The sequence below is a fragment of the Verruconis gallopava genome, assembly GCF_000836295.1.
Source record: "Verruconis gallopava strain CBS 43764 unplaced genomic scaffold supercont1.4, whole genome shotgun sequence".
NCBI classification, from domain to species: Eukaryota; Fungi; Ascomycota; class Dothideomycetes; order Venturiales; family Sympoventuriaceae; genus Verruconis; species Verruconis gallopava.
In genome coordinates this window covers 410,295-429,506 of record NW_015622140.1, presented here as the reverse complement: position 1 = coordinate 429,506, position 19,212 = coordinate 410,295, and the positions used below count along the sequence as shown (strand labels likewise).

Here is a 19,212-nt window from a genome sequence, read left to right as displayed (position 1 = left end):
CACCCTAGGTAACCGAAGAAGATCCTCGCTCTTTCTTAAAGCGAATGTACCCAATCATAGCTGTACGATTGGATTTGTCCTGAGACTTGCTGGGGGTCTAACATCATAGAAGCTTGCAAGCCACATTTTCTACAGATTTGTACCCACTGGAGATAGCAGTAACGCAGTTCAATATTACGGTTCATTCGAACCTCATAAGCAAGTGTGTCTCTCCATGAAGGAGGTAGATAAATCCTTCGTGTTCATCTTAAACGCAAGGGCGAAATCCCGTTGACTTCGCAGTCCAACAGCCGAGCGAGCTGCTGAAGTCTGCCAGACGTCACTCTTGCTCCTTAGAAAAGAACATATCATGTGAGGGTTTTTTTTTTGGTTGGGAAAGCCCTTCCAACAAGTCCTCTCGTCCAGTGTCAAGAAGACGACTGTAAGCCACTTTCCAAGCAGCGAGTTTGGAGAATTGGGTATGCCGAAGCCAGTTTTGATAGGAATTAACACAGCCGTGGCATTTCACCATCAAGGTCCTCCAAGCGCAGAGAGCGATATCCTACGCCTCACAGTTGACGTGCAACGAAGATGCATAAGCACACTCCCAGGTCGTCATAAACATACCCAGGGAAATTGATATGGACTTCGCACTACGACGAAGAGTGCATCACGACGACAACCAGCAAAATTTTACGGCCATTCATCCGACGGCCCGAGGCGATGGGGTGAAATCAAGTTTCAGGAGTCATCTTCGACTCTACCATGACAACCAATTAGCTAGAAAAGTCATCGTTCACTTACTAACGACGTCGGGTTGTCTGAATTATGAATTAAATGGTGCACATTTCTCACATCGTTGATTAGCTCCATATTCCGGAAGGGCAAAAAACAAAAAATCCCCACGAGACTATTGTAGCTTTGAAGAAACGCTTCCGTCGGTCTCTTGTTCTTGGGAAGAGCTGACTCTAAATGGCGGCGACGACGGCGGCAGATACGACGCCGCTTTCAGCGGCGGAAAATCATTATTTCAGTAACAATCCTCCCCCAAAGGCACTACAGCAGCACTTGTCGCTGGCAAAAGCCTTCATCGAGAGGCACTCAGAGAATGGAAAGCGTGTCGTGCTCGTCACCTCCGGCGGGACCACCGTGCCCTTGGAGAACCAAACCGTCCGCTACATAGACAACTTTTCCGCAGGCACCCGCGGCGCGTGTAGCGCCGAGTACTTTCTGGAGGCTGGATACGCCGTGATTTTCCTGCACAGGCAGTTTTCGTTGCTTCCGTACTCGCGCCACTACTCACATAACACAAGATCTTTCCTGGATTACATGGTCGAGGATTCAGAAGGCCACATTGTTGTTGGGGACGAACACCAGAGCCAAATGGTTAGCGTTTTCAGGAAGTACATGAAGGCAAAGAGGGAGAACACGCTACTGATTCTGAGTTTCGTGACCATCACAGAGTACCTGTGGGAGCTGAGGGAAGTAGCGAAGCTAATGAAGCCGCTGGGAACACATGCGCTTTTCTACCTTGCCGCCGCTGTGTCCGATTTCTTCGTGCCGGCAGACAGGATGGTCGAGCACAAAATTCAGTCTTCGGAGGAGTTCAGTGCACACAATGTGTCCAAGATGAACGGAAGTGCCAAGGCGCCGGCTGCGCGGACAGAAGGGCGCTCTTTAATCATCGATCTTGAGCCCGTGCCCAAGTTTCTCAAAGCGCTGGTGGATGAGTGGGCACCTGAAGCCATGATCGTTAGCTTCAAGCTCGAGACGGACCCGGCCATCTTGGTCGATAAAGCCCAGTACGCTCTAAAGAAGTATCAGCATCACTTGGTGATTGGGAACTTGCTCAATACGCGAAAGTGGGAGGTTGTGTTTGTGTCGGTGGTGGATGGTGTCAAATGGATCAAGGTACCACGAGGGAGGAGAACGCGAAGCCACTCCGGCATCGAATCATTGGTGGGACGTGCAAGTGGTCAGGTAGACGAAGACTCGCCCGAGGCACATGAGTTTACGGGTGAACCACCTGTGGAGATTGAGAGCTTGATTGTTCCCTCTATCAAGGAACTACATGACCAAATCATAGAAAAGAACATGAATGGCAGGACATGAATAGGCTCAAACTGTTGTCAATCAGCTGTGGATCGCAACGTAAATTGAAATGGAGTTATTGCTATTCTAGCTTTTGTGTGCCCGGATGAGCTGCTATCAGCGAACGTATTCATGATGCATCGTGACTAGATTAAGACATTTGACTATTTTTGCGCGTAGAAGCTGAAAGGCCCAAGTGACCGGGCATCTACAAACTCAACTAGGAGCAAGACACTGAACGCGCTCTCATGTTGGACACCTGGGAATGCATGGTCAGATCGACCCGTAGGGACAGAACGACGAGATGCAGCGATAGCTTGGTTGAATCAGTCCCTGAGGAACCGCATACACGGATTAGGGACAGGAATCGCGTCCTCCGTTTCAATCATTGTTCGTAACTTTGTTAAGTACATCTATTCTTACAAGTCACATTATCTCCTCTTCATGGCCTTTGGAGTCCACGGCTCCGGTTGTTGCTCGACGTCCTTTGCCAGCTTGTACGCAGTGAACTCTTTGACCTTTTTCGGCGGCTGCGGAGACGTGGTCGACGGCGTCCCTTTTGGCACATCTTGCGCCGCCCTATCCTGCAATAATGATGGAATCTCCTCTTTCGGCTTTTCTGCTGCCTCAAATGCCTTATTTGGTACCTGTGCCTGACGGTTCATGTCCTGCGGTGTACTTTCTGAGGTCTGGGTTGCGGATGGTAGTTGCCGTCTCGGAGTTGGCATATCGAGAGCCGATTCTTTGGCAGCCCATCGCGCGTCCGCTCGTGCAGCGAGCTCTTTCATTTGTGCCTGTCGTATCTCATCGAGCTGCTGCTCGTTGATAGATGGTGGTTCGACTCTAGCGTGACGTAGCCATTGTATCCATTGAGCTGGACCGGCATCAGCAGGTTTTACACAATGCGAGATAGCTCTGACAAAGACGTACGGGTAAGCTTTACTTCTGAGAAGTGTACCTTGGTGCCGTATGACACAATGCGCCGCACTCTGCCTGCGTGAAGCGCATCCTTAAACTCCCAGCTGCAGCGATGTGTGAGGACTATAACTTTTGAAGCCGCTATTTAGGGTCAGACTTACAAGGTATTGCCAGCCAGATCAAATCCAACGAGCCATTTTTTCCTCCACGGTAATCTGAGACTTTTCCATTTCCACCACAACCTCTTCAGAGCGCCTGGAGTAGGTGGCATGATGAGGATCGCATCGCGGAGCTTGGACTTTCGGAGTACGCCTTGTGTAATATGGAAAATTATCGAACGCAATTGGCTCGCAGCAATCCCAGCGCACAAGGCATTGACGGTCCGCTTGGACAACGCCACCAGCCTACCACGGTACATGGAGGAATGACCAGCGTAATACACATCACACCCGCCATTCGCGACTGGAGACTGATCTCCATCTTGAAATCTAGAAACGTCGTCTTTTGTATACATCCGTACACTATAAAGCCTCTACTTAGATGGCATTTGCTTCCTTCCTGTAAGAGTAGAGGTTTTCCAGGGGTTGGCAGTTTAAGTATCCTGCAAATAACATAATCGAGGACGTTGTTCGTCCATCATACGTCCATGATTCGGAGCCTTGTTGCCGCACGAGCAACAGCACCGCAGCACGGTAGCATCATAGCAAAGTAATTATAGCCAGCGATCAAAGGCCTGGTTTCTGATTATACTCGCCACCTGCTTGCCTGTGGCACAATCGCCTTTTTCTGTCATCCTTGTAACGCCAGCCTTCAAAGACTGAATGACTGCGCCTGGTGGATCCACGCGTTCGTCACCGACCACATCATCTTACCACCCCGCCGCCGCTTTCCGCGTTGACGCCCGACGACTATCAAGTCCATATCACGTACAAATTTGAGAGATTCGCGCGCCGCGACTGTACTTTTGTTGCAGGTCACACACTATGGCTTCGGTAACTTCGTTGGACCAAGATATGCGCAAGCTGCGCATGGATAGATACACCCCAAAGGCTGCAAATGAAGTACGCACATGGATTGAAGAGACTCTGGGCGACAAGTTGTCTGGCGACCTCCTAGAGGCTCTGAAAGACGGCACTGTCCTTTGTAGGTAAGGCGAAAGGACGAACATTTTCGGATTGATCAGTATTCATACGCGCGTGCGCTTACAGACTCGCCAACCTCTGCCTGCCCGGCGCTCCGATCAAATTCAAGCGCTCGAACATGCCATTCATGCAAATGGAAAACATATCGCACTTCCTTCGCGCCTGCGAGGAACCTCCGTTGAATCTGCCCGCTCATGACCGTTTTCTCACAGTCGATCTGTACGAGTCAAAAGACCCCGCTCAGGTACTCCAGTGTCTCGGCGCATTCAGCCGCGTCGCCCACCAATTATACCCGAACATATTCAAGACCACAATTGGACCAAAACGAAGTGGAGGCATAAGCCCACAAAAAACAGGGGAGACCGGCTTTAGCTCCGGAGCCTTCGGCAGGAATCGAGGACTGAGCAGCGCAAGTCCTGTAAGCAATTCAGCTGCTGTGCCTTCTACTTCACGCGCTCTCAGCCCAGCGTTGACGGGTGGTTCGAATTCGTCTCGCGCTACCGAAGGGGCGCGTTCCCCTCCAGCGTCAGTGAGTAGTTGGAGCAAGAAGGAAGATCAGGGTGCTACAGCTCCAGCCTGGAACATAGCTCAATATGGTATGCAACATCACATATACTGTTTTCAGCCATGTCTAACATCGTGTAGGCTACATGGGCGGCGCAAGTCAGGGAAACCAAGGCATCGCTTTTGGCGCTAGGAGACAGATCACCAGTGCTTCGCCTTACGTTCCGAGTTTGGCTGAGAAGGAGCGCAAGCGACGTGAAAAGGAGGAGGAGGAAGCGCGCTTACGGCAGCTCGCTGAAGAAGCGGAGGAGAAGCGACGCATAGAGCGACAGGCTGAGGAAGAGCGAGCAAGGGCCGAAGAAGAGCGTCGCTGGGAAGAGGAGGCACGACGGCAACGTGAAGAAGAGAAAAGACGGGTCGAGGAGCAGAAACGTCAGTGGGAAGAGGAAGAACGCAAATGGAAGATGGAAGAAGAGGCTCGACAGCGAGAAGACGCAGGATCGCCCATCCAGCAGACTACCATCCGCAAAGGTGGTGACAGTCATGTGCGACTTGAAGGCCAGTACTTGAGCCAGTATCGAGCCGATCAAAAAGCCAAGAGCAGACAGAGCAGCTACAATGATCCCGAGCGGCTGCGCGAACGGGAACGTGTGGCTGAACTTGAGCGTCAGCTTGAGGAAGCAAAAGAGCGTGAGAGGCAATATCTGATGGAGAGGGATAGGCATCACCACGAAGAAAATCACCCTCATGACCGCAGTCGTCACAACCGTTCAGAATCGAGAGCACGCTCAAAGTCGAGAGCAAGATCTCGGAGCAGGCCGCGTCAGGACTCCATGCCAACAAGGCAGGAAAGTAATGCATCATGGGCCGGCGATGAGCGTGAATATCTACGGCAGCAACATGCCGAGTACCAACGGGGCAAATTTGCAAGGCCACTTCCTGAGCCAAACAAGCCTTCTCTCCCGTCTCGACCCCTGCCTGATCCTTTGGCGTCCTCGGTAGCAAGTCGACCGCTCCCAGAACCTACACCTCCTTCATCTTCGCGACCACTACCCAGCCCCTCGGATTACAGTACTTTCCCGGGAGCAAATCCGCCTCTAAATCGAACGGAAAGATTCTTGGCCAACAACCCTGCACCCGTAGCAGCACAGCCTCGAACGTACCAGCCCGCGGAGATGGGTATGACGTCCGAATCCGAACGTAAGGCTGAAGACGCTCGCCGTGTTCAGTCCCAGCAGAAGACAAAGGCTGGGGGCTGGGCATCAAAGAGTCTTCTCGAGCGTGAAATGGAACGTGAGAGAGAGCGACAGCGCGAGTGGGAAGACTCGCAGAGGGCAATGCAAGCGGCAAGTAGAGACGCTAACGAGGGTACAAAGCCTGGACAGAGCTGGGACGTGAATCAATATGGATACATGGGGGGTGACAACCAGACGCGGAGCGGGCCCGGAATTGGTATTGCATTTGGCGGTAGGAGGCAAATCATCGGCCCACGGCCACTCGGAGGACCGAGATAGTTGAGGATTCAGACTAGCAATAGCATTTTTAATCGAATGAAGAATTGTCTTGCGTGACTGCTTTGATCAATTTCTTTGCCACTGCTGAGCCTTACCACGGACCAGATGGCTCCGCCTCGACCCCAGATCTCAAGCTCTTTGCTATGGCTACCCCGGAATCCTGTGGTCACAAGCCAAGGCGCATGTACTCTGTACAAACGCCAGTGTTCATCACGCTCTCGGCTTTTAATTTAACTGGCGCGGAGAAAAGAAAACAAAAGCTCGGCCCATCTCCACACGAAGCTAAACCGCTAACAGCATCAAGCTCGTGACGATCTGTCCAACATCCGCAAGGAACTGTCAGCATCAAGGAAAGCTCAACGATCGTCTCCCCATCAATGTCACCTCGAAGAGGGACCCGCGGCGCCTACAGTTGACACTCCCTGGCCTTATTGCGCTCATCTTTGCATTCTGCAGAAGTGCACCGTAGTCTGTGTAACGCTGCTGGCACACCCTTGACGGTTGCTCCCCGCAATGAGGACCAGGCTGCTGGAAGTGAAAAGCCTCCGAGATTTGAATAAAGGATGAGAAAGCGCGCGATGGGTGGGGAGGAGAGAGTGAGCTGGTGGAACGCGCCCTCTTCAAGGTCGTTAAAGTACGATTTTATGTTCCTCACCTCTGCCTCGGACGTCATATTCACGTTCGACCAGGCACTTCTTGCGACCGTTCTACGTGCATTTTCCGAGACCCACGGCTCTAGAGCTCCTTGCGGGGATAATTTTCTCCATCGTCGTGATGTTGATCACGAACTTGCTCAAAATCATAGTGCTCGCTTTGCTCGCGTCGGTAGGCAGCTCCGGCGCAACCTTTGGCGGCGGGCAGGTTCCTGCTCCGGGCCCGGATGGGAAGTACGTGCTGTCGAGCGAGGGCATTCGCGCGACATTTATCCCCTACGGAGCCAGCATTTCCAATCTGTTCATCAACGACACGCACGGCGTGGAGAGGGACATTGTGCTGGGTTTTGACAATGCAACATACTACTCCATCGACAAGAGCCACCCACACTTGGGAGGGGTTCCCGGCAGGTACGCGAACAGGATCAAAAACAGGTGGGTGCCATGTCTTTACGTGGCCAGGTGGGATCGCTGAATGTGTGAGTGAACAGCTCCTTTACCATCGATGGAATTACGTATCACGTGCTTCCGAATGAAAACAACGGATTAGACACGTTACACGGCGGCCCGGATGGATGGGATTGGCGCAACTGGACAGTCGCTGCAGTTTCGTCAAATTCTATCACCTTCACCCTGTACGACTCGGATGGCAACCAAGGCTTCCCGGGCGCCGTCACCAGCACGGTCACGTACACTCTTTCACCGTACACGTGGAGTTTTAAAATGACAGCAAAATCACTCACCAAGAAGACACCTATCATGCTCAGTTCGCACACGTACTGGAATCTGGACGGGTTTCAAAATCCAGAGACGCCGCTCTGTCTTAACTGGACCATGTCGATGCCATACTCAGGACAGAGAGTCGGCGTCGACGGCATTCTCATTCCAAACGGCACGATTCTGCCGAACCAACCAGGATCTGTCAATGACTTCTGGTCCAAGCCGAAGCAGATCGGTGCTAACTGGACCAGCCCGGATCTCATTGGCAATTGTGGCACTGGCTGCAAGGGCTACGACACATGCTTCTTGGTGAATCGGGCACAGAACGGTCCGTACAATTGGGTTGATGCGCCGATCGCGTCCGTGTCGAGTGACTTCTCAGGCATCAAGATCGATATCTTTACCGATCAAGACGCATTTCAGCTGTACAGCTGCGGGGGGCAAAACGGTGCGTCAAATATCAGATCTTCATCACGTTACGCTTTTCGTGTCTGACACACGTTCGCAGGCTCTCTCGCGCTCAAGAACACACAAGGCTTCTTTGACGATCCAAGTCGACCGCGTGTAGTGGAGCAATATGGCTGCATTGTCATGGAGGTAGAAGACTGGATAGACGGTATCAACCAGCCTGAGTGGCAGCGCGACAAGAAACAGATCTTCGGGCCGGATGACCCAGAGTACAGCTTGGAAGCTATTTACCGATTCTCCGTTGCAGGGAAATATTAGAGGGCGTGTCGATCTTCGCGACCGATGTTCTGCATTACTGCGTTGCTCAATTGATACATAATCAAAATTAATGTCATGGGCAGATCTGGCCTCCCCACAACCAAGATCGCAGTGATTTAACGCGCAAAGCAGTTTCGGTATCATGATACTCTACCAGAAATCAATATATTTTACCTCTTGGTTATTTTTTTCGACTGAATGTCGCTGTAGATTATCGCCACGGCCAGGAAAGCAGCAATTTGCAACGACATGGTGAATTAGATCAAACTTCAATTGCGTGTCGCAGAGTGTGCTGAATTCTGGGGGGTAGCGAGCACCTCGCCGTGGATTTTAAATTGGATTTTTCCAGCTACCATGTGAGCGAGACTATAATCTAGGCCCAGTTTCGAACCAGCTTTTCAATTCTTCCGTGGCGTGAAGACAAGATGAAGTGGTCCGGTTTCAATAGTGAAGTGATCGCGGCTCTTCTCAATCAAGTCCTTACCAGTCTCGCCCGGAGCATAAGAGACATCAAATGCAAGCAACAGCTTCGCCATGACAATACGAAGCTCCATAAGAGCCAATGGCTTGCCGATGCAGCCCATTGGTCCAAGTGAGAACGGGAAGAATGCCTCCTTCTTCTTGACAAGTTCTGGTCTGCTATACCAGCGCTCCGGAATGAACTCCTCGGGCTGGGCGTAGATCTCCTCGGCTGTTGGATGTTAGCAATATGCTTTCGATGAGCGAGATGTTCAACCTACAGTGACCCATTACATAGGATGGGCACCAAACACAAGTGTTGCCCGGAATATATGTGTCTCCAACCATCAAGCCTTCCGGAGGAGTCAAGCGCTGAAGAGCGGTTGGGACTGGTGGATTCAGTCGAAGTGCTTCGTTGATACAGCCATTGATGAAATTTGCATTGGCCGCTTCCTTGTTGTCGAAAGAACCATCCGCGGAGACGAGAGGTTCAAGCTCCTTGCGGGCCTTTTCTACCAAGGCCGGATCCCTGGCGAGATAGTTGAACACGTACACCAAAGTTGCAGAGGTTGTGTCACTTCCTGCGACAATAACAAGGCGGGAGTCCGCACACAGATAAGATAATTCCAACTTGTTCGGCTTTCGCTTTCCTTCTTCGAATGGGGCTACAACAGGCGACATAAGATCAATGTCCTTTGGCTTCTTCTTGAGCCGCTCTTGGAGTTGATCGTCGCAGTACTTGACGAATTTGTGATAGCCCGCAGCCATACCTGGAATGGCTGCCAAAATGCGAAAGAACCAGACAGGAGCTAGACAATGCTTTAGTAAAGAGTACTTGTCTAGTTCGAAGATACTTACGGAAAATCGCAAACGGCTGCATTCCTTCATTGAGAAGAGTCACAGCGTAATGCTGCTCGCCGCTCTGGAGCATGCCGAAATCCTTTCCAAAGGCAAGGTCGCCCATCACGTCGTAACCAAAGAAATTAAACTTCAGATGTGTTAGACTAGCTTCCATCTTGAATGTGTGGTCTTACAAGCTGTGCGACATTCACTGGTTTGCCTTTCATTTCCTCGATACGGCGCAAGAGCTGATCGGCGTAAGGCTGGACACGCTGCTGATAGTTGCGAAGTGCCTTGTCTGAAAACGCTGGACTCCAGACTCTTCGTCGTCGATCATGCAATGGACGATCTCGCGAAGTGTGCATGGAGGTGAGAGGCTTATCGCCATCGTACCTTTTGCCATTAACTGCAGTGAACATGCAAGCGAATTCAAGTATCCTACCATTCGGATTTCCTGCACTTAGATTTGTGGCCATAGAAGAGCTCAGGCGCATCCTCGTGGGCGACGGAGACCTGGTTAGGAGAAATTCGTACAAACTTTCCATACTTCTTATGGAGGGCTTGGTTCTTCAGGAACGCATGAGATTCTGAGCCAATGTGGGTCGTCCACCAGAAACTCGTCATCCGTGCCATGAATGCGCCGGGAAATTTGTTAAGAGGATTAAAGAAGGCGCGCCATATGATCAGACTCGAATACACTCCCGCCAGCCAGGTCCCGACAACGGGCACGACCAATTTGATGGCCTCAAGGAGGCTATAGCCATATTGCGTTTTTGCAACAAGTGTGCCAGCGCTAGTGCCGCTGAGGAGAGTGAAAATATAGAGCAAACCATTCATGTGATGCTCGCCATGGTGGAAGTATAAGAGGTGTGAGAGCACACCCGTGACGAAAGCGATGGGTTTCGCTAGATTTCCCATGATGGAAGGACGTTCGAATTCTGCTTTGGAACAGAATTCCGACACAAATTGGGTTTGCGTCGCACAGCTTCTCCTCTAAAGTAGCAAGCTTCTCTTTCTGGGCCCCGCAGGGGATAAAGAAGGAGATTTAGCTGTTAAGTAAGGAAGCCTTATTCGCAGGATAAGAGAGAAGGAGTAGCGAGACTTCGTTTATAAGGATACATGGACGCTTTCCAGCGTTCCGGGCCTATGCACGTCCCTCTCTGCTCTGACGCGACGAACACTTGTCATGCCGGTTACACGGCGAATACCAGGATGAAGGATGCTGTCCCACGCCGCCATGTCCTGCATAACGCTAACCTCAATCATCTGGCTTGTCGAGACGGTTTCTAGCGCTGGGTTGGTGTGGGGATCGCCGGCTTTCGCCAATGAGAACCAGGTTCTTCAAACCCCGCAGCTGTGTTTGTGCGTCTAAAAGTACTAATTCCACCTCGAGCGAGACCATTCTTACAACGTTGCGGTTTTTATTTGATCATAACCCAGTCCGAACTAACTTTACTAAATGCCAAACGACTTTTTTCCAATGAAGGTCAGAACAATGAGAGTCAGCAGCTTGAGAGTCAGAAGATAAAACTCACGGGCTCAAAGACTCGAGACCAGAGACTCGGAAGTCGAAGTCTCAAAGGCGGAGACCTGATCCGATGCACTGTCATATGTTATTTTCATGGTGTCGGCCTAATCTTGCACTAGATGACTACGTATTTCGCTGAGCTGACACGAATGGACATAGAATCTAGCTGATGTGAGCCGAGCTGCTTCTTCATCACCACACGCGAAACAAAGCTAAATGAGGCGAATGGTGTGTCAAAGTGGTAACATACCACGTTCGCAGCACACGCGCAACTTTTCGTAGATCGGACCGATGGCTGTTCCCGAGCATGCCAAACCAAGGTACAAAGTCGTATGGAGGCCAACGTGTTCGTAATCAGGTGAAAATGCCGGGGGTAAAACCTAATTGGGTCCGCAAGTGGATCCACTGAAGGGTGGTTCCGCCGAGCCGCGAAGAAATTAGCGGCGCATCAACGCGATAACCTTGAGGATTGTTCCTTAATGAGGCCGTATCTTTGATAGTATTTTATATCACTTAGGGCTTCGACATGCTCGAAGAAGCGACCTAGGACATTTCGGTTCATCTCATTGGGTCAGAAGACCACCTTCCTAAGGTGCCACCGAGATATATCCAACCTTCAGACAGATACCTTAAGAGAACGACTTGGCGACTCGCCCCATGCGAGATCCACCTTGTCCCTGCTCAAATGGATTGCTGATATGAAACAAGCTATCCAAAGATATCCGCGTCGCTTCGCCCAAGCTTGATCCTGGGTGTGGACCTGTCTAAGAGACCAAACTAGAAGGCCTCTATTCCGCTTGGTGATGGGTCGATGCTACTTCGTTAATTATATCGAGGTCTTGTCGAAGTTGCCGGTTACCCGCTAAAATTGCAGCAGCTCCTTTGAGTCCAAAATTCGATTCGTGAGCTTGCGAGGTTGATATGAATGCTGAATGGCCATTTCAGAGACATGGACTTCACGCTAATTCCGTCCATCCTCCCGTAGCTCTAGTCCTTTTCGGCTTTTATGGAAAATCAATGTCTCGTTGATGCCATTTTGAGTAGCGAAAAATTGCCGGATGGTGTAAACCAAGATTTAGAACAGGTGCCACAAAAGAAGTCATAAAGCGTATGCAATAGCTTACATGCTAAGCATAACCCCTAGAAAGTTCACACCGTTTTGCATACCTGGGTCTCTCCAAGGACGGAGTGAAATTTGAAAGTTCATGAGAAAGCGCGAAAACATTCCATCTTTACACTTCTTATACCTAATCAAGAAATAGGGGTATGACTTCAGCCTCTCGACACCCTGCGCACTTCTTGGGGTCTATCACTTTTTAAGATGTCACCAGCTGAGTCGACCCGAAGAACAAATGCGAGGAATACTATCGCCAATGTTTGAAAAGCCTTGTCTTTTGCGAGTGAAACTTCTACGCTACCTGAAATCGTAGATTGGTAGCATTCTGGGCGAGGCTTGAAAGACAGGTAAAGTTTTACGAAATGACACGTGACCGCCGCAAGTCTGGAAAGGGACGGATGAACTACAACACTGTTCTTGATGCTCCCAATTGCAGAAGGTTTCTAAAAGGTCAGACAGTAGAGGTGTGATAAACTGAAAGTGTATGAAGGCAACCACTTCATGTGAGAAGACGATTTCGGGCAAAGCCAAAGTTGCCCAATAGCTAAACCATTGTCGCCGTCACATGCAACGTCGCTTATGGCTATTTTATATGGTAGATTGGTAACGTCTCGGTGCTATCAGCGAAAACCACTTATAGCAGAGATAACGATCTCATCGTGGTTGCCTCAGTGTCCGCGCTTTCGTCGCCTCTCAGCATTTAGCACAGTCATGGCACCATAGCTTGTGCGTCTTGAGCGTATGCTGCTTATCTGTATGCGTTGGTGTAGCACAGGATATATTCGTAGCCCCTTCTGTCCCGCTCTTGCCGTAGGACAAAAATTCAAGCTCTGACTAGGCCGTAGAAAAGTGTCCAAGTCAGCACAAAGGAGCTTAAGCCGCTCACCAGATCTCCAGCCCACAGATCACCAAACGGTCTATAGAAAAATCTCTTTGGTTTCGATTCTGCCCGCAGGAAAAAGATCAACGCTGATACCAGGAGGGTGCCTATCAAGTAGAACGCGAACCCAGGGTAAGACTCAAGGCCTAATGTACCAGCGGCAACGCCGAACAAGGACGCTGTCAGATTTCGTATGTTTGAAACGGTCTGTGACCCAGACATGTTAGCACAGGCAGAGCCACTTCGTCCGTAAGAGAATAATTGCGCGCTTGACGGGCACGCCACCGAAAAACAATACGCGGGCAAAACATACGCGACCATTATGCTGTACGCTCTCCCCAACAATAGGGTGGATTTGTAGCTCCTTCTCCTCCAACGACATTTCGACGAATGGCGTGTACCGGTCGTCCCGACGAGGAGGCGAATTATCAGACGCGGTTGAGCGCGGATGAAAGGATGCGAAGAAGACAGCGGAGGCGTGTTAGGGGGGATGCGGTCCTAAAGATACCGAGCAGATCGGGCGCGACGTAAGCGCTATGCTGTCGAAGGCTATACGGCTGTCGTCGGATGAGATAACCAAGAACAGGAACAGAAATGAAGTAGCTGCCGCTGAGATCCGTCGGTTGCAAGGGGTCCCACGATCAAGGAAGCTTCGGCCTCGATGTTTCAGCGTTTAAAAAATTCTAGAACGCGAAGGGGGAGGGAATCGAAGAGATGCGCGTATCGTCTAGAAGACCGTAAGGACTTCCGACGTTGGGCAATGCGGATGGCGTGGATGTTGCAGACTGCTGAACGCGAGCTTTGATGCGCCTCAGTAATCCATGCTCCACCGTGATCGGCTGTATTGAACTGTCGCAGCCGATTCTGTCCTCACACATCACAACGCTTTGTGTTGGTTGCCAGGAAACTTCGAACACCAAGAAATTTGAACGCAAATTCTCATTGCTATTCTATGCAATTATTACAGACAGAAAAAGAGTGAGGTATTTTCCTTCGCTTTTGTTAACTCGTTAATAGCATTGTGTGCGCAGGGAGTGTCATCAGCCTGCTCAGACGTTCCAGGTATGACGCTTCTCAGGTCCAGCTCGAGAATGTCCAAAGCATGACGAGGTGGATAGAAAACAGCGCTCGATTCACCGCAGTTTGCCTCAGTTGACCCAGCGCCCGTAATCGTCGAGCCATTTTTGTAAGTGAGCCGGTAACGGGTAACCGGGAATTCTCGAAGCCTGGCGTAAATAGTAGATGGCTTGCGTAAACAGTGCTTCGCCGTCTCGCGGCGAAGAGACGTTTCCCAAGCTCATGTATGCTTCGGCTGCCTGCATCTGGAAGTCAGCACCGTACACTACTGCGTAAATCACGATACAGTCATACAGTGATGAGCAAGTGGCTAGTAATGTTACTCTGTGACGAAGCCTCATCCACAGCGCGGCGCAAATACTCCGTAGCTGGCTGGAGGTACCCTCTCGCCTCAACATAGTCGTGAGTTCCAAGCCTTGCTTCCGCCTCCCTTTGTATCTGTATGTTTGCTTGTGTCTCTTCTTCACAATGGGGCCCGACTTCTACGCTGCTTGGATGTCTCGATCCTTCACTTCCTGATGAGCTCCCGTCCACGGCATGAATCCTTGCAAGACCTGGTTGTGCCCTAGAGAGCCACCAACAACCAATTCCTGATATCAATCAGCTTTCTTCGTATAATCAATCACAACGTTTGTCGGACGCAAACCTCTGAGTGCTGGCACACTGCGAGGATATCTTTGCAGAACTCTTAACCATCTCTCCAGGCTCCAACTCGCAATGTCTGTGACCGCTTCACCGTCGACATCATGATAAGCAATACGTTGCAAGATGTCGAGTGCCCTGATTTGAAGTCCATAGTGTTCGCTTGAGCCAAAGAAGGACCACGCGTCCAAAGAGGTCATAAGGTCTCTGGATGACTGTAGCGCCTGCCCATCTGGTGACATTGCGCATGCATCTAGATACTCAAGAATAGAGGTGACATGCCGAACCCAGGCGTCGTCCATGCCTGTTTAACTTAGAAATTCTGCTCCTGATATTGAGTCCAAGCAGGAAAAGCGTAGGCTGGATAGACAAACAGGAGCAATCCAGTAGCCTTATGTATAACCCATTAGGCATTCTTGGGGCAAACGGATTAGTAGAATTCCTCGGCGGTAGAAGAGGAATGCTGAAAGATATGCAGACCGCCAGAGCTTGAACGCCGTGGTTGGTCCTAGAATCTGCTCGCGACGAATGATTTGAGACCAGAGGCTCTTGATGCAGGGCGAGATATAGACCGCGACATGCACGATGTCGCGTTTTTTACATACTAGGGACTCCAAGCAATGGAATAAACTAGTCGTAACAGGAAAGATTTGAGTATCGGCCGGGATGATCGACGTTTAAGGACTTGTATAGATTATGTGTGTCGAAAACGAGCCCACGCGATGAACGGCCTGCATCCTAGGATATGAAAAGAGGCAATACGACACTCTGATCCATACCATATGTATGGTAACTTGATGGAGCCTGCGAGCGGCGACTACGAGGGCCTAAGGAACCATGGGTGCACAAGGACGTACGCCGAGCGGCAAGCCTGGGAAGCCATTGAGGATAGAGGCCATGTAATTTGTCAGGAAGCTGGTGTCGACTGCAAGCAAATTTGATGGAACCAATCTTGATCGACTTCACGGAACAAAGAACAATCCAGAACACGTATGGAAATTAAACCGGTCTAAAACTTCAACGCGCGGAAAGGTATGAATCGCGTTGACGAGAGGGAAAGCACAAGGGCTACTAGCGGAAGTTGGCCTTTAGGGAGCCTCATAACTTCGCTTCGCTGGATGATAGCTTTAGGGAGATTTGCATCTCGACCTATGATTGGAAACGTCCCTGATCCTTAGGGTAGAAGCGGAGGAGCCATTCGATACCTGGAATCTGGCGGCGCTTTGCAGATGTCAGCAGGGCTGAAGTGTGGAATCTCCCGGCTGAACCGAGTACGGCGAGAGGATGTTACGGCACGACGTCTAGCTCCGCCAACCTACATGCTCCCAGTCATTCGTTGTGGCAAAACTTCAATGGAAGATAAAGCGCGAGTGGTAGAATACCATTCCTCGTCAATCCATTCTTGCCTCATTTTCGCAAGCCGCTCCGGCCGGCGTCCAAATTCCAAAAACGCGGTCAAAAATTTAGAATCAGAAGCCCGACTCTGCCTTGCGACGTCATATATCACCAACAATTTTCCGATGGCCGCGGACCAGGGTCTGCTGATTACTCACGAGTTTGGACTTTCGCTAACTGAAGTTAAGAGTTTTGCACAGTCATTCCTTAATAATGACGGGAGCTCCGGTTCGGCGTCCAAAACAGATGCATTAGTCACAGCTTTCAAATCCGGAGACCCCTGCGAAATAATTACTCGATGTCGTACTTATTTGAGCCATTGGATGGCAATGGGCGCGAGAAGGGGTCGCGAATGCATGAAACTCAGCGTGCATGATCAGTTCTATGTCTGTTCCACTATATTGTAATCTGATGTCCAACGTTTTTATTTTCTTTTTCGACATCCGATCCCGCTTGGCTGCCCGCTTAAGACCTTGATGGCGGGGAGTCGTGTTCCTCGCGTGGCTTGCATTGATAGTGGCATGTCCACCATACCGAGGCGCCAACCAATTACTAAATCAATCCCTGTTTGAAGTATCGAAATGCCCTGTATTTTCGTAGGCGATCCAAAGTGCTTGTATTGTTGTTCTACAGCCGCGAATATCCTCTTCGATTCTTGACCAAACAAGAGGAAAATCTCACATCTCTGAACTCCACCGAGCGGTCTGCGCTGGATCTGCTGCTTGTAATGCTACACGAACCTAGTAGCTCCTGAAAAGCCACTGCTTGATATTGATCATGTGGCCTAGACTGCTGTCCTGTCCACCCGACAAGTTTCCAAATAACGACTACATTTTTCATCCACGCCCAAAGCCTACGTGTGATTGCTTTGTTTGCCCATTCTATTCTCTGGTCGAGATGGCGAACTTTCATGTTCTGTCTGCAAACATACCTTCACTATGGCGGATATCCTCGATTGTTCCGCGACCCACTTACGGGTTGGGATGTTCCGACGTTATGTCCAGTCGTTGTCGGGATTTTCTTCCATTCGAATCTGCAATTCCAGCTCCAACATCAGGATTCGTTACGGGTTTGAAGCAGGTGTCTGGCAGTTGATACCAAGGGAAATTATCCTTTAGGCCTTTTTCCGTAATCGCGATTGGAACGTAGTAGGGGCTCCTTGTTGCGGATTCGTTCAATGAGGGGCGACCGCTGAGCAAGCGTCTTTGAAGTTAGATTGAAGTCAGATCTTCAAGTGCGAGACACTAGAGGCTTTCTGCCGTAAACGACGGTCCTATGAATACTTAGTTCACTATCACAGGAATTGTAGCAACCGGCCAACACGAACCCTGGTAGATAGGCATGGGTACTAGTGTCCTTTAACGTTCGCCGCATTTCTGCAAGGAACAGTTGCGCTCGCTCGTATGACCACTTCTTTTGATCAGTCATGCAAGCCTTAGGCTAGCAAGTAGAATCCAAGGAGGACTTACGTTCAAAGCCATCGTCAGGAGACGCAGCATGAAACCTTCAACCCCATCATGAAGGCGCAGCTGATTCCATCTTCCAATCTCCTTCAACTTGGGATCCAAGGGCCAGCCGTTCATGGGCCACTTGTATCGCACTTCGACGATGTCCACAAAGCCCGCCTTCTCCATGTATTCCTTTGCGTCTTTCCAGATTCGAAAGCTCTTCCCGAACTTCTCACCGCATTCAATGACGGTCTTTCCCCACAAGGTGTAAAAGTGATCCGGGCCAACTGTGCCGTCATCGCTAATCGGTTCCACTGAATGCTCGACTATCTCGACCCAGCCCCCAGGCTTGACGTGCTTGTACGCCTGTTTGAACAAATACTGCCAGTCCGGCACTGAGCCAAACATTTCCCTAATATGCACAAAGTCAAAGTGATCCCTAGGATAAGTCCACTCCATTGTCACATCGTCTATCTCGAAAGTACAATTGGGAGGAATGAAGTCGGGCTGTATGGGTGACAAGTCCGTGCCTATGACCTGCGCAGACGGGTATGCGTCCGCCATATCGATTGCCCAAATGCCAGTCCCAGTGCCTACATCGAGGATATTATGGGGTTCAGTAATTGGTGCAAGATGCAGCTTACCCCCGAGGGTGATAAGATACCTATTGATCGACATTAATATTTTAACAAGCGAAAACAGAGTACCTGGGACTTCGTACATGTGATGAGCTAAGTCCTGTATCTCATTTCCTACTCGACTGTCAGACCATCCAGTCGTGAATCACCAGTTCTCTTCAAGACCTACCATGTTCGTCATTAGGGCCCCAATATGACCCGTCACGATACGAGTGATAACGTCTGCCATTTTCATACTTGTAGTCTGTAATGTACGACGCCAGAGTGACAGTGTCCCCTCCGATTAGCGATTCGGAGTCGTAAGCCGAATCAGCATCGGCCTCCGTATGAGCATCGAAATCATCGTCAAAGGTGTGGCCAGCTCCCATGGTTCCTTGAATTGGCGGAAGAGATATCGTCTGCGGGGGAGGAGACGTGACTGAAGGTTGGTGCATTCTCGGCGTGGAGCCGGAATACAAGGAAGCGCTCGCCGAGTGATAGCCGTCACCTTCGTTCGGTGCCGACGACGAGGTTGCTGGCCTGGTTTCAAGCGAGCTCTCTTTGCGCGGCTGTTTTGAAGAGTGGAGCTCGTGGTCGCGCATTGTGAAAGTGCGTCAACGCTTATAGTGTGATCCCCACAAACGAACCCTCAGGAAAAAACCTCGATTCTCGGTGGATGCGGGAATTCGCGCAAGGAATCCCAGGAGGTGCTAAATCACGCGAGAATATGACTCGAAAGGGAAGAAATGGAACACTTGAGAGCCATCGGGGCCCTGGCAGTTTGTGCGAAACCATTGTACATATTGGTTTCCATCCCTTCGTGGGTGACCCAAGCCAGCGAGATCCTTCACAAGTGGATCCAACGGCGGAAGCTTGAGGAGTAGCACCACCCAATCAAAAATTCAACATGTCACCAGGGATTGCCCGCTCGTGGTCACCGTTGAGAAAAGCTACGCTAGAAC

At 50.5% G+C, this 19,212-nt stretch overlaps 8 protein-coding genes across 10 annotated transcripts; 3 read left to right on the top strand and 5 right to left on the bottom strand.

Moving 5' to 3' along the window:
- The first annotated feature begins 675 nt into the window (after positions 1-675).
- On the top strand, positions 676-2,161 carry PV09_01581 (uncharacterized protein). The gene has a single exon (XM_016354494.1). The coding sequence runs from the start codon at positions 952-954 to the stop codon at positions 2,089-2,091; it is 1,140 nt and encodes a 379-aa protein (XP_016217506.1). The 5' UTR covers positions 676-951; the 3' UTR covers positions 2,092-2,161.
- Positions 2,162-2,198: 37 nt separating this feature from the next.
- On the bottom strand, positions 2,199-3,653 carry PV09_01580 (uncharacterized protein). The gene is made up of 3 exons (XM_016354493.1): positions 3,150-3,653; positions 3,001-3,092; positions 2,199-2,944 (listed from the first exon to the last, which is right to left on the bottom strand). Exons 1-3 carry the CDS (start codon positions 3,500-3,502, stop codon positions 2,502-2,504), a joined length of 888 nt encoding a protein of 295 aa, XP_016217505.1. The 5' UTR covers positions 3,503-3,653; the 3' UTR covers positions 2,199-2,501.
- Positions 3,654-3,707: 54 nt separating this feature from the next.
- On the top strand, positions 3,708-6,205 carry PV09_01579. Of its 2 annotated transcripts, XM_016354491.1 has the most exons (3): positions 3,708-4,135; positions 4,197-4,726; positions 4,776-6,205. In XM_016354491.1, exons 1-3 carry the CDS (start codon positions 3,972-3,974, stop codon positions 6,146-6,148), a joined length of 2,067 nt encoding a protein of 688 aa, XP_016217503.1. In that variant the 5' UTR covers positions 3,708-3,971; the 3' UTR covers positions 6,149-6,205. The 2 variants fall into 2 exon arrangements, with proteins under 2 accessions (XP_016217503.1, XP_016217504.1); XM_016354492.1 differs by having other exon boundaries at positions 3,708-4,726.
- A 269-nt stretch (positions 6,206-6,474) lies between these two features.
- PV09_01578 lies at positions 6,475-8,483 on the top strand. Of its 2 annotated transcripts, XM_016354489.1 has the most exons (4): positions 6,475-6,782; positions 6,838-7,236; positions 7,293-7,969; positions 8,030-8,483. In XM_016354489.1, the coding sequence occupies exons 1-4, from the start codon at positions 6,712-6,714 to the stop codon at positions 8,245-8,247; spliced, it is 1,365 nt and encodes a 454-aa protein (XP_016217501.1). In that variant the 5' UTR covers positions 6,475-6,711; the 3' UTR covers positions 8,248-8,483. The 2 variants fall into 2 exon arrangements, with proteins under 2 accessions (XP_016217501.1, XP_016217502.1); XM_016354490.1 differs by having other exon boundaries at positions 6,475-7,236.
- Positions 8,335-10,636, bottom strand: PV09_01577 (uncharacterized protein). Its single transcript, XM_016354488.1, has 5 exons — positions 9,989-10,636; positions 9,741-9,939; positions 9,565-9,694; positions 8,988-9,515; positions 8,335-8,938 (listed from the first exon to the last, which is right to left on the bottom strand). Exons 1-5 carry the CDS (start codon positions 10,462-10,464, stop codon positions 8,646-8,648), a joined length of 1,626 nt encoding a protein of 541 aa, XP_016217500.1. The 5' UTR covers positions 10,465-10,636; the 3' UTR covers positions 8,335-8,645.
- A 1,736-nt stretch (positions 10,637-12,372) lies between these two features.
- On the bottom strand, positions 12,373-13,843 carry PV09_01576 (uncharacterized protein). The gene is made up of 2 exons (XM_016354487.1): positions 13,385-13,843; positions 12,373-13,278 (listed from the first exon to the last, which is right to left on the bottom strand). Exons 1-2 carry the CDS (start codon positions 13,451-13,453, stop codon positions 13,015-13,017), a joined length of 333 nt encoding a protein of 110 aa, XP_016217499.1. The 5' UTR covers positions 13,454-13,843; the 3' UTR covers positions 12,373-13,014.
- Positions 13,844-14,037: 194 nt separating this feature from the next.
- On the bottom strand, positions 14,038-15,320 carry PV09_01575 (uncharacterized protein). Its single transcript, XM_016354486.1, has 3 exons — positions 14,795-15,320; positions 14,443-14,738; positions 14,038-14,387 (listed from the first exon to the last, which is right to left on the bottom strand). Exons 1-3 carry the CDS (start codon positions 15,090-15,092, stop codon positions 14,220-14,222), a joined length of 762 nt encoding a protein of 253 aa, XP_016217498.1. The 5' UTR covers positions 15,093-15,320; the 3' UTR covers positions 14,038-14,219.
- A 1,233-nt stretch (positions 15,321-16,553) lies between these two features.
- PV09_01574 (uncharacterized protein) lies at positions 16,554-19,074 on the bottom strand. The gene is made up of 5 exons (XM_016354485.1): positions 18,441-19,074; positions 18,355-18,385; positions 17,655-18,297; positions 17,513-17,595; positions 16,554-17,458 (listed from the first exon to the last, which is right to left on the bottom strand). Exons 1-5 carry the CDS (start codon positions 18,850-18,852, stop codon positions 17,416-17,418), a joined length of 1,212 nt encoding a protein of 403 aa, XP_016217497.1. The 5' UTR covers positions 18,853-19,074; the 3' UTR covers positions 16,554-17,415.
- Positions 19,075-19,212: the final 138 nt, after the last annotated feature.

What these genes read in the sequence shown, in the direction of transcription:
- PV09_01581 (XM_016354494.1), top strand. Translation starts at nt 952, where the DNA reads ATGGCGGCGACGACGGCGGCAGATACGACGCCGCTTTCAGCGGCGGAA.
- PV09_01580 (XM_016354493.1), bottom strand. Translation starts at nt 3,502, where the DNA reads ATGTATACAAAAGACGACGTTTCTAGATTTCAAGATGGAGATCAGTCT. An exon ending in GATCTGGCTGGCAATACCTT is followed by an intron (nt 3,093 to 3,149) that starts GTAAGTCTGACC and finishes ACATCGCTGCAG; the next exon opens with CTGGGAGTTTAAGGATGCGC. An exon ending in CTCAGAAGTAAAGCTTACCC is followed by an intron (nt 2,945 to 3,000) that starts GTACGTCTTTGT and finishes ATGCCGGTCCAG; the next exon opens with CTCAATGGATACAATGGCTA.
- PV09_01579 (XM_016354491.1), top strand. Translation starts at nt 3,972, where the DNA reads ATGGCTTCGGTAACTTCGTTGGACCAAGATATGCGCAAGCTGCGCATG. An exon ending in GACGGCACTGTCCTTTGTAG is followed by an intron (nt 4,136 to 4,196) that starts GTAAGGCGAAAG and finishes GTGCGCTTACAG; the next exon opens with ACTCGCCAACCTCTGCCTGC. An exon ending in CTGGAACATAGCTCAATATG is followed by an intron (nt 4,727 to 4,775) that starts GTATGCAACATC and finishes AACATCGTGTAG; the next exon opens with GCTACATGGGCGGCGCAAGT.
- PV09_01578 (XM_016354489.1), top strand. Translation starts at nt 6,712, where the DNA reads ATGAGAAAGCGCGCGATGGGTGGGGAGGAGAGAGTGAGCTGGTGGAAC. An exon ending in CCCTCTTCAAGGTCGTTAAA is followed by an intron (nt 6,783 to 6,837) that starts GTACGATTTTAT and finishes ACGTTCGACCAG; the next exon opens with GCACTTCTTGCGACCGTTCT. An exon ending in GCGAACAGGATCAAAAACAG is followed by an intron (nt 7,237 to 7,292) that starts GTGGGTGCCATG and finishes GTGAGTGAACAG; the next exon opens with CTCCTTTACCATCGATGGAA.
- PV09_01577 (XM_016354488.1), bottom strand. Translation starts at nt 10,464, where the DNA reads ATGGGAAATCTAGCGAAACCCATCGCTTTCGTCACGGGTGTGCTCTCA. An exon ending in CAGTGAATGTCGCACAGCTT is followed by an intron (nt 9,695 to 9,740) that starts GTAAGACCACAC and finishes ACACATCTGAAG; the next exon opens with TTTAATTTCTTTGGTTACGA. An exon ending in ATCCTATGTAATGGGTCACT is followed by an intron (nt 8,939 to 8,987) that starts GTAGGTTGAACA and finishes AACATCCAACAG; the next exon opens with CCGAGGAGATCTACGCCCAG.
- PV09_01576 (XM_016354487.1), bottom strand. Translation starts at nt 13,453, where the DNA reads ATGTCGTTGGAGGAGAAGGAGCTACAAATCCACCCTATTGTTGGGGAG. An exon ending in GCGTACAGCATAATGGTCGC is followed by an intron (nt 13,279 to 13,384) that starts GTATGTTTTGCC and finishes TCTGGGTCACAG; the next exon opens with ACCGTTTCAAACATACGAAA.
- PV09_01575 (XM_016354486.1), bottom strand. Translation starts at nt 15,092, where the DNA reads ATGGACGACGCCTGGGTTCGGCATGTCACCTCTATTCTTGAGTATCTA. An exon ending in CAGTGTGCCAGCACTCAGAG is followed by an intron (nt 14,739 to 14,794) that starts GTTTGCGTCCGA and finishes GATTGATATCAG; the next exon opens with GAATTGGTTGTTGGTGGCTC. An exon ending in CTAGCCACTTGCTCATCACT is followed by an intron (nt 14,388 to 14,442) that starts GTATGACTGTAT and finishes TTCCAGATGCAG; the next exon opens with GCAGCCGAAGCATACATGAG.
- PV09_01574 (XM_016354485.1), bottom strand. Translation starts at nt 18,852, where the DNA reads ATGCGCGACCACGAGCTCCACTCTTCAAAACAGCCGCGCAAAGAGAGC. An exon ending in CAGGACTTAGCTCATCACAT is followed by an intron (nt 18,298 to 18,354) that starts GTACGAAGTCCC and finishes GTCGATCAATAG; the next exon opens with GTATCTTATCACCCTCGGGG. An exon ending in ACCCATGCCTATCTACCAGG is followed by an intron (nt 17,459 to 17,512) that starts GTTCGTGTTGGC and finishes AAGTATTCATAG; the next exon opens with GACCGTCGTTTACGGCAGAA.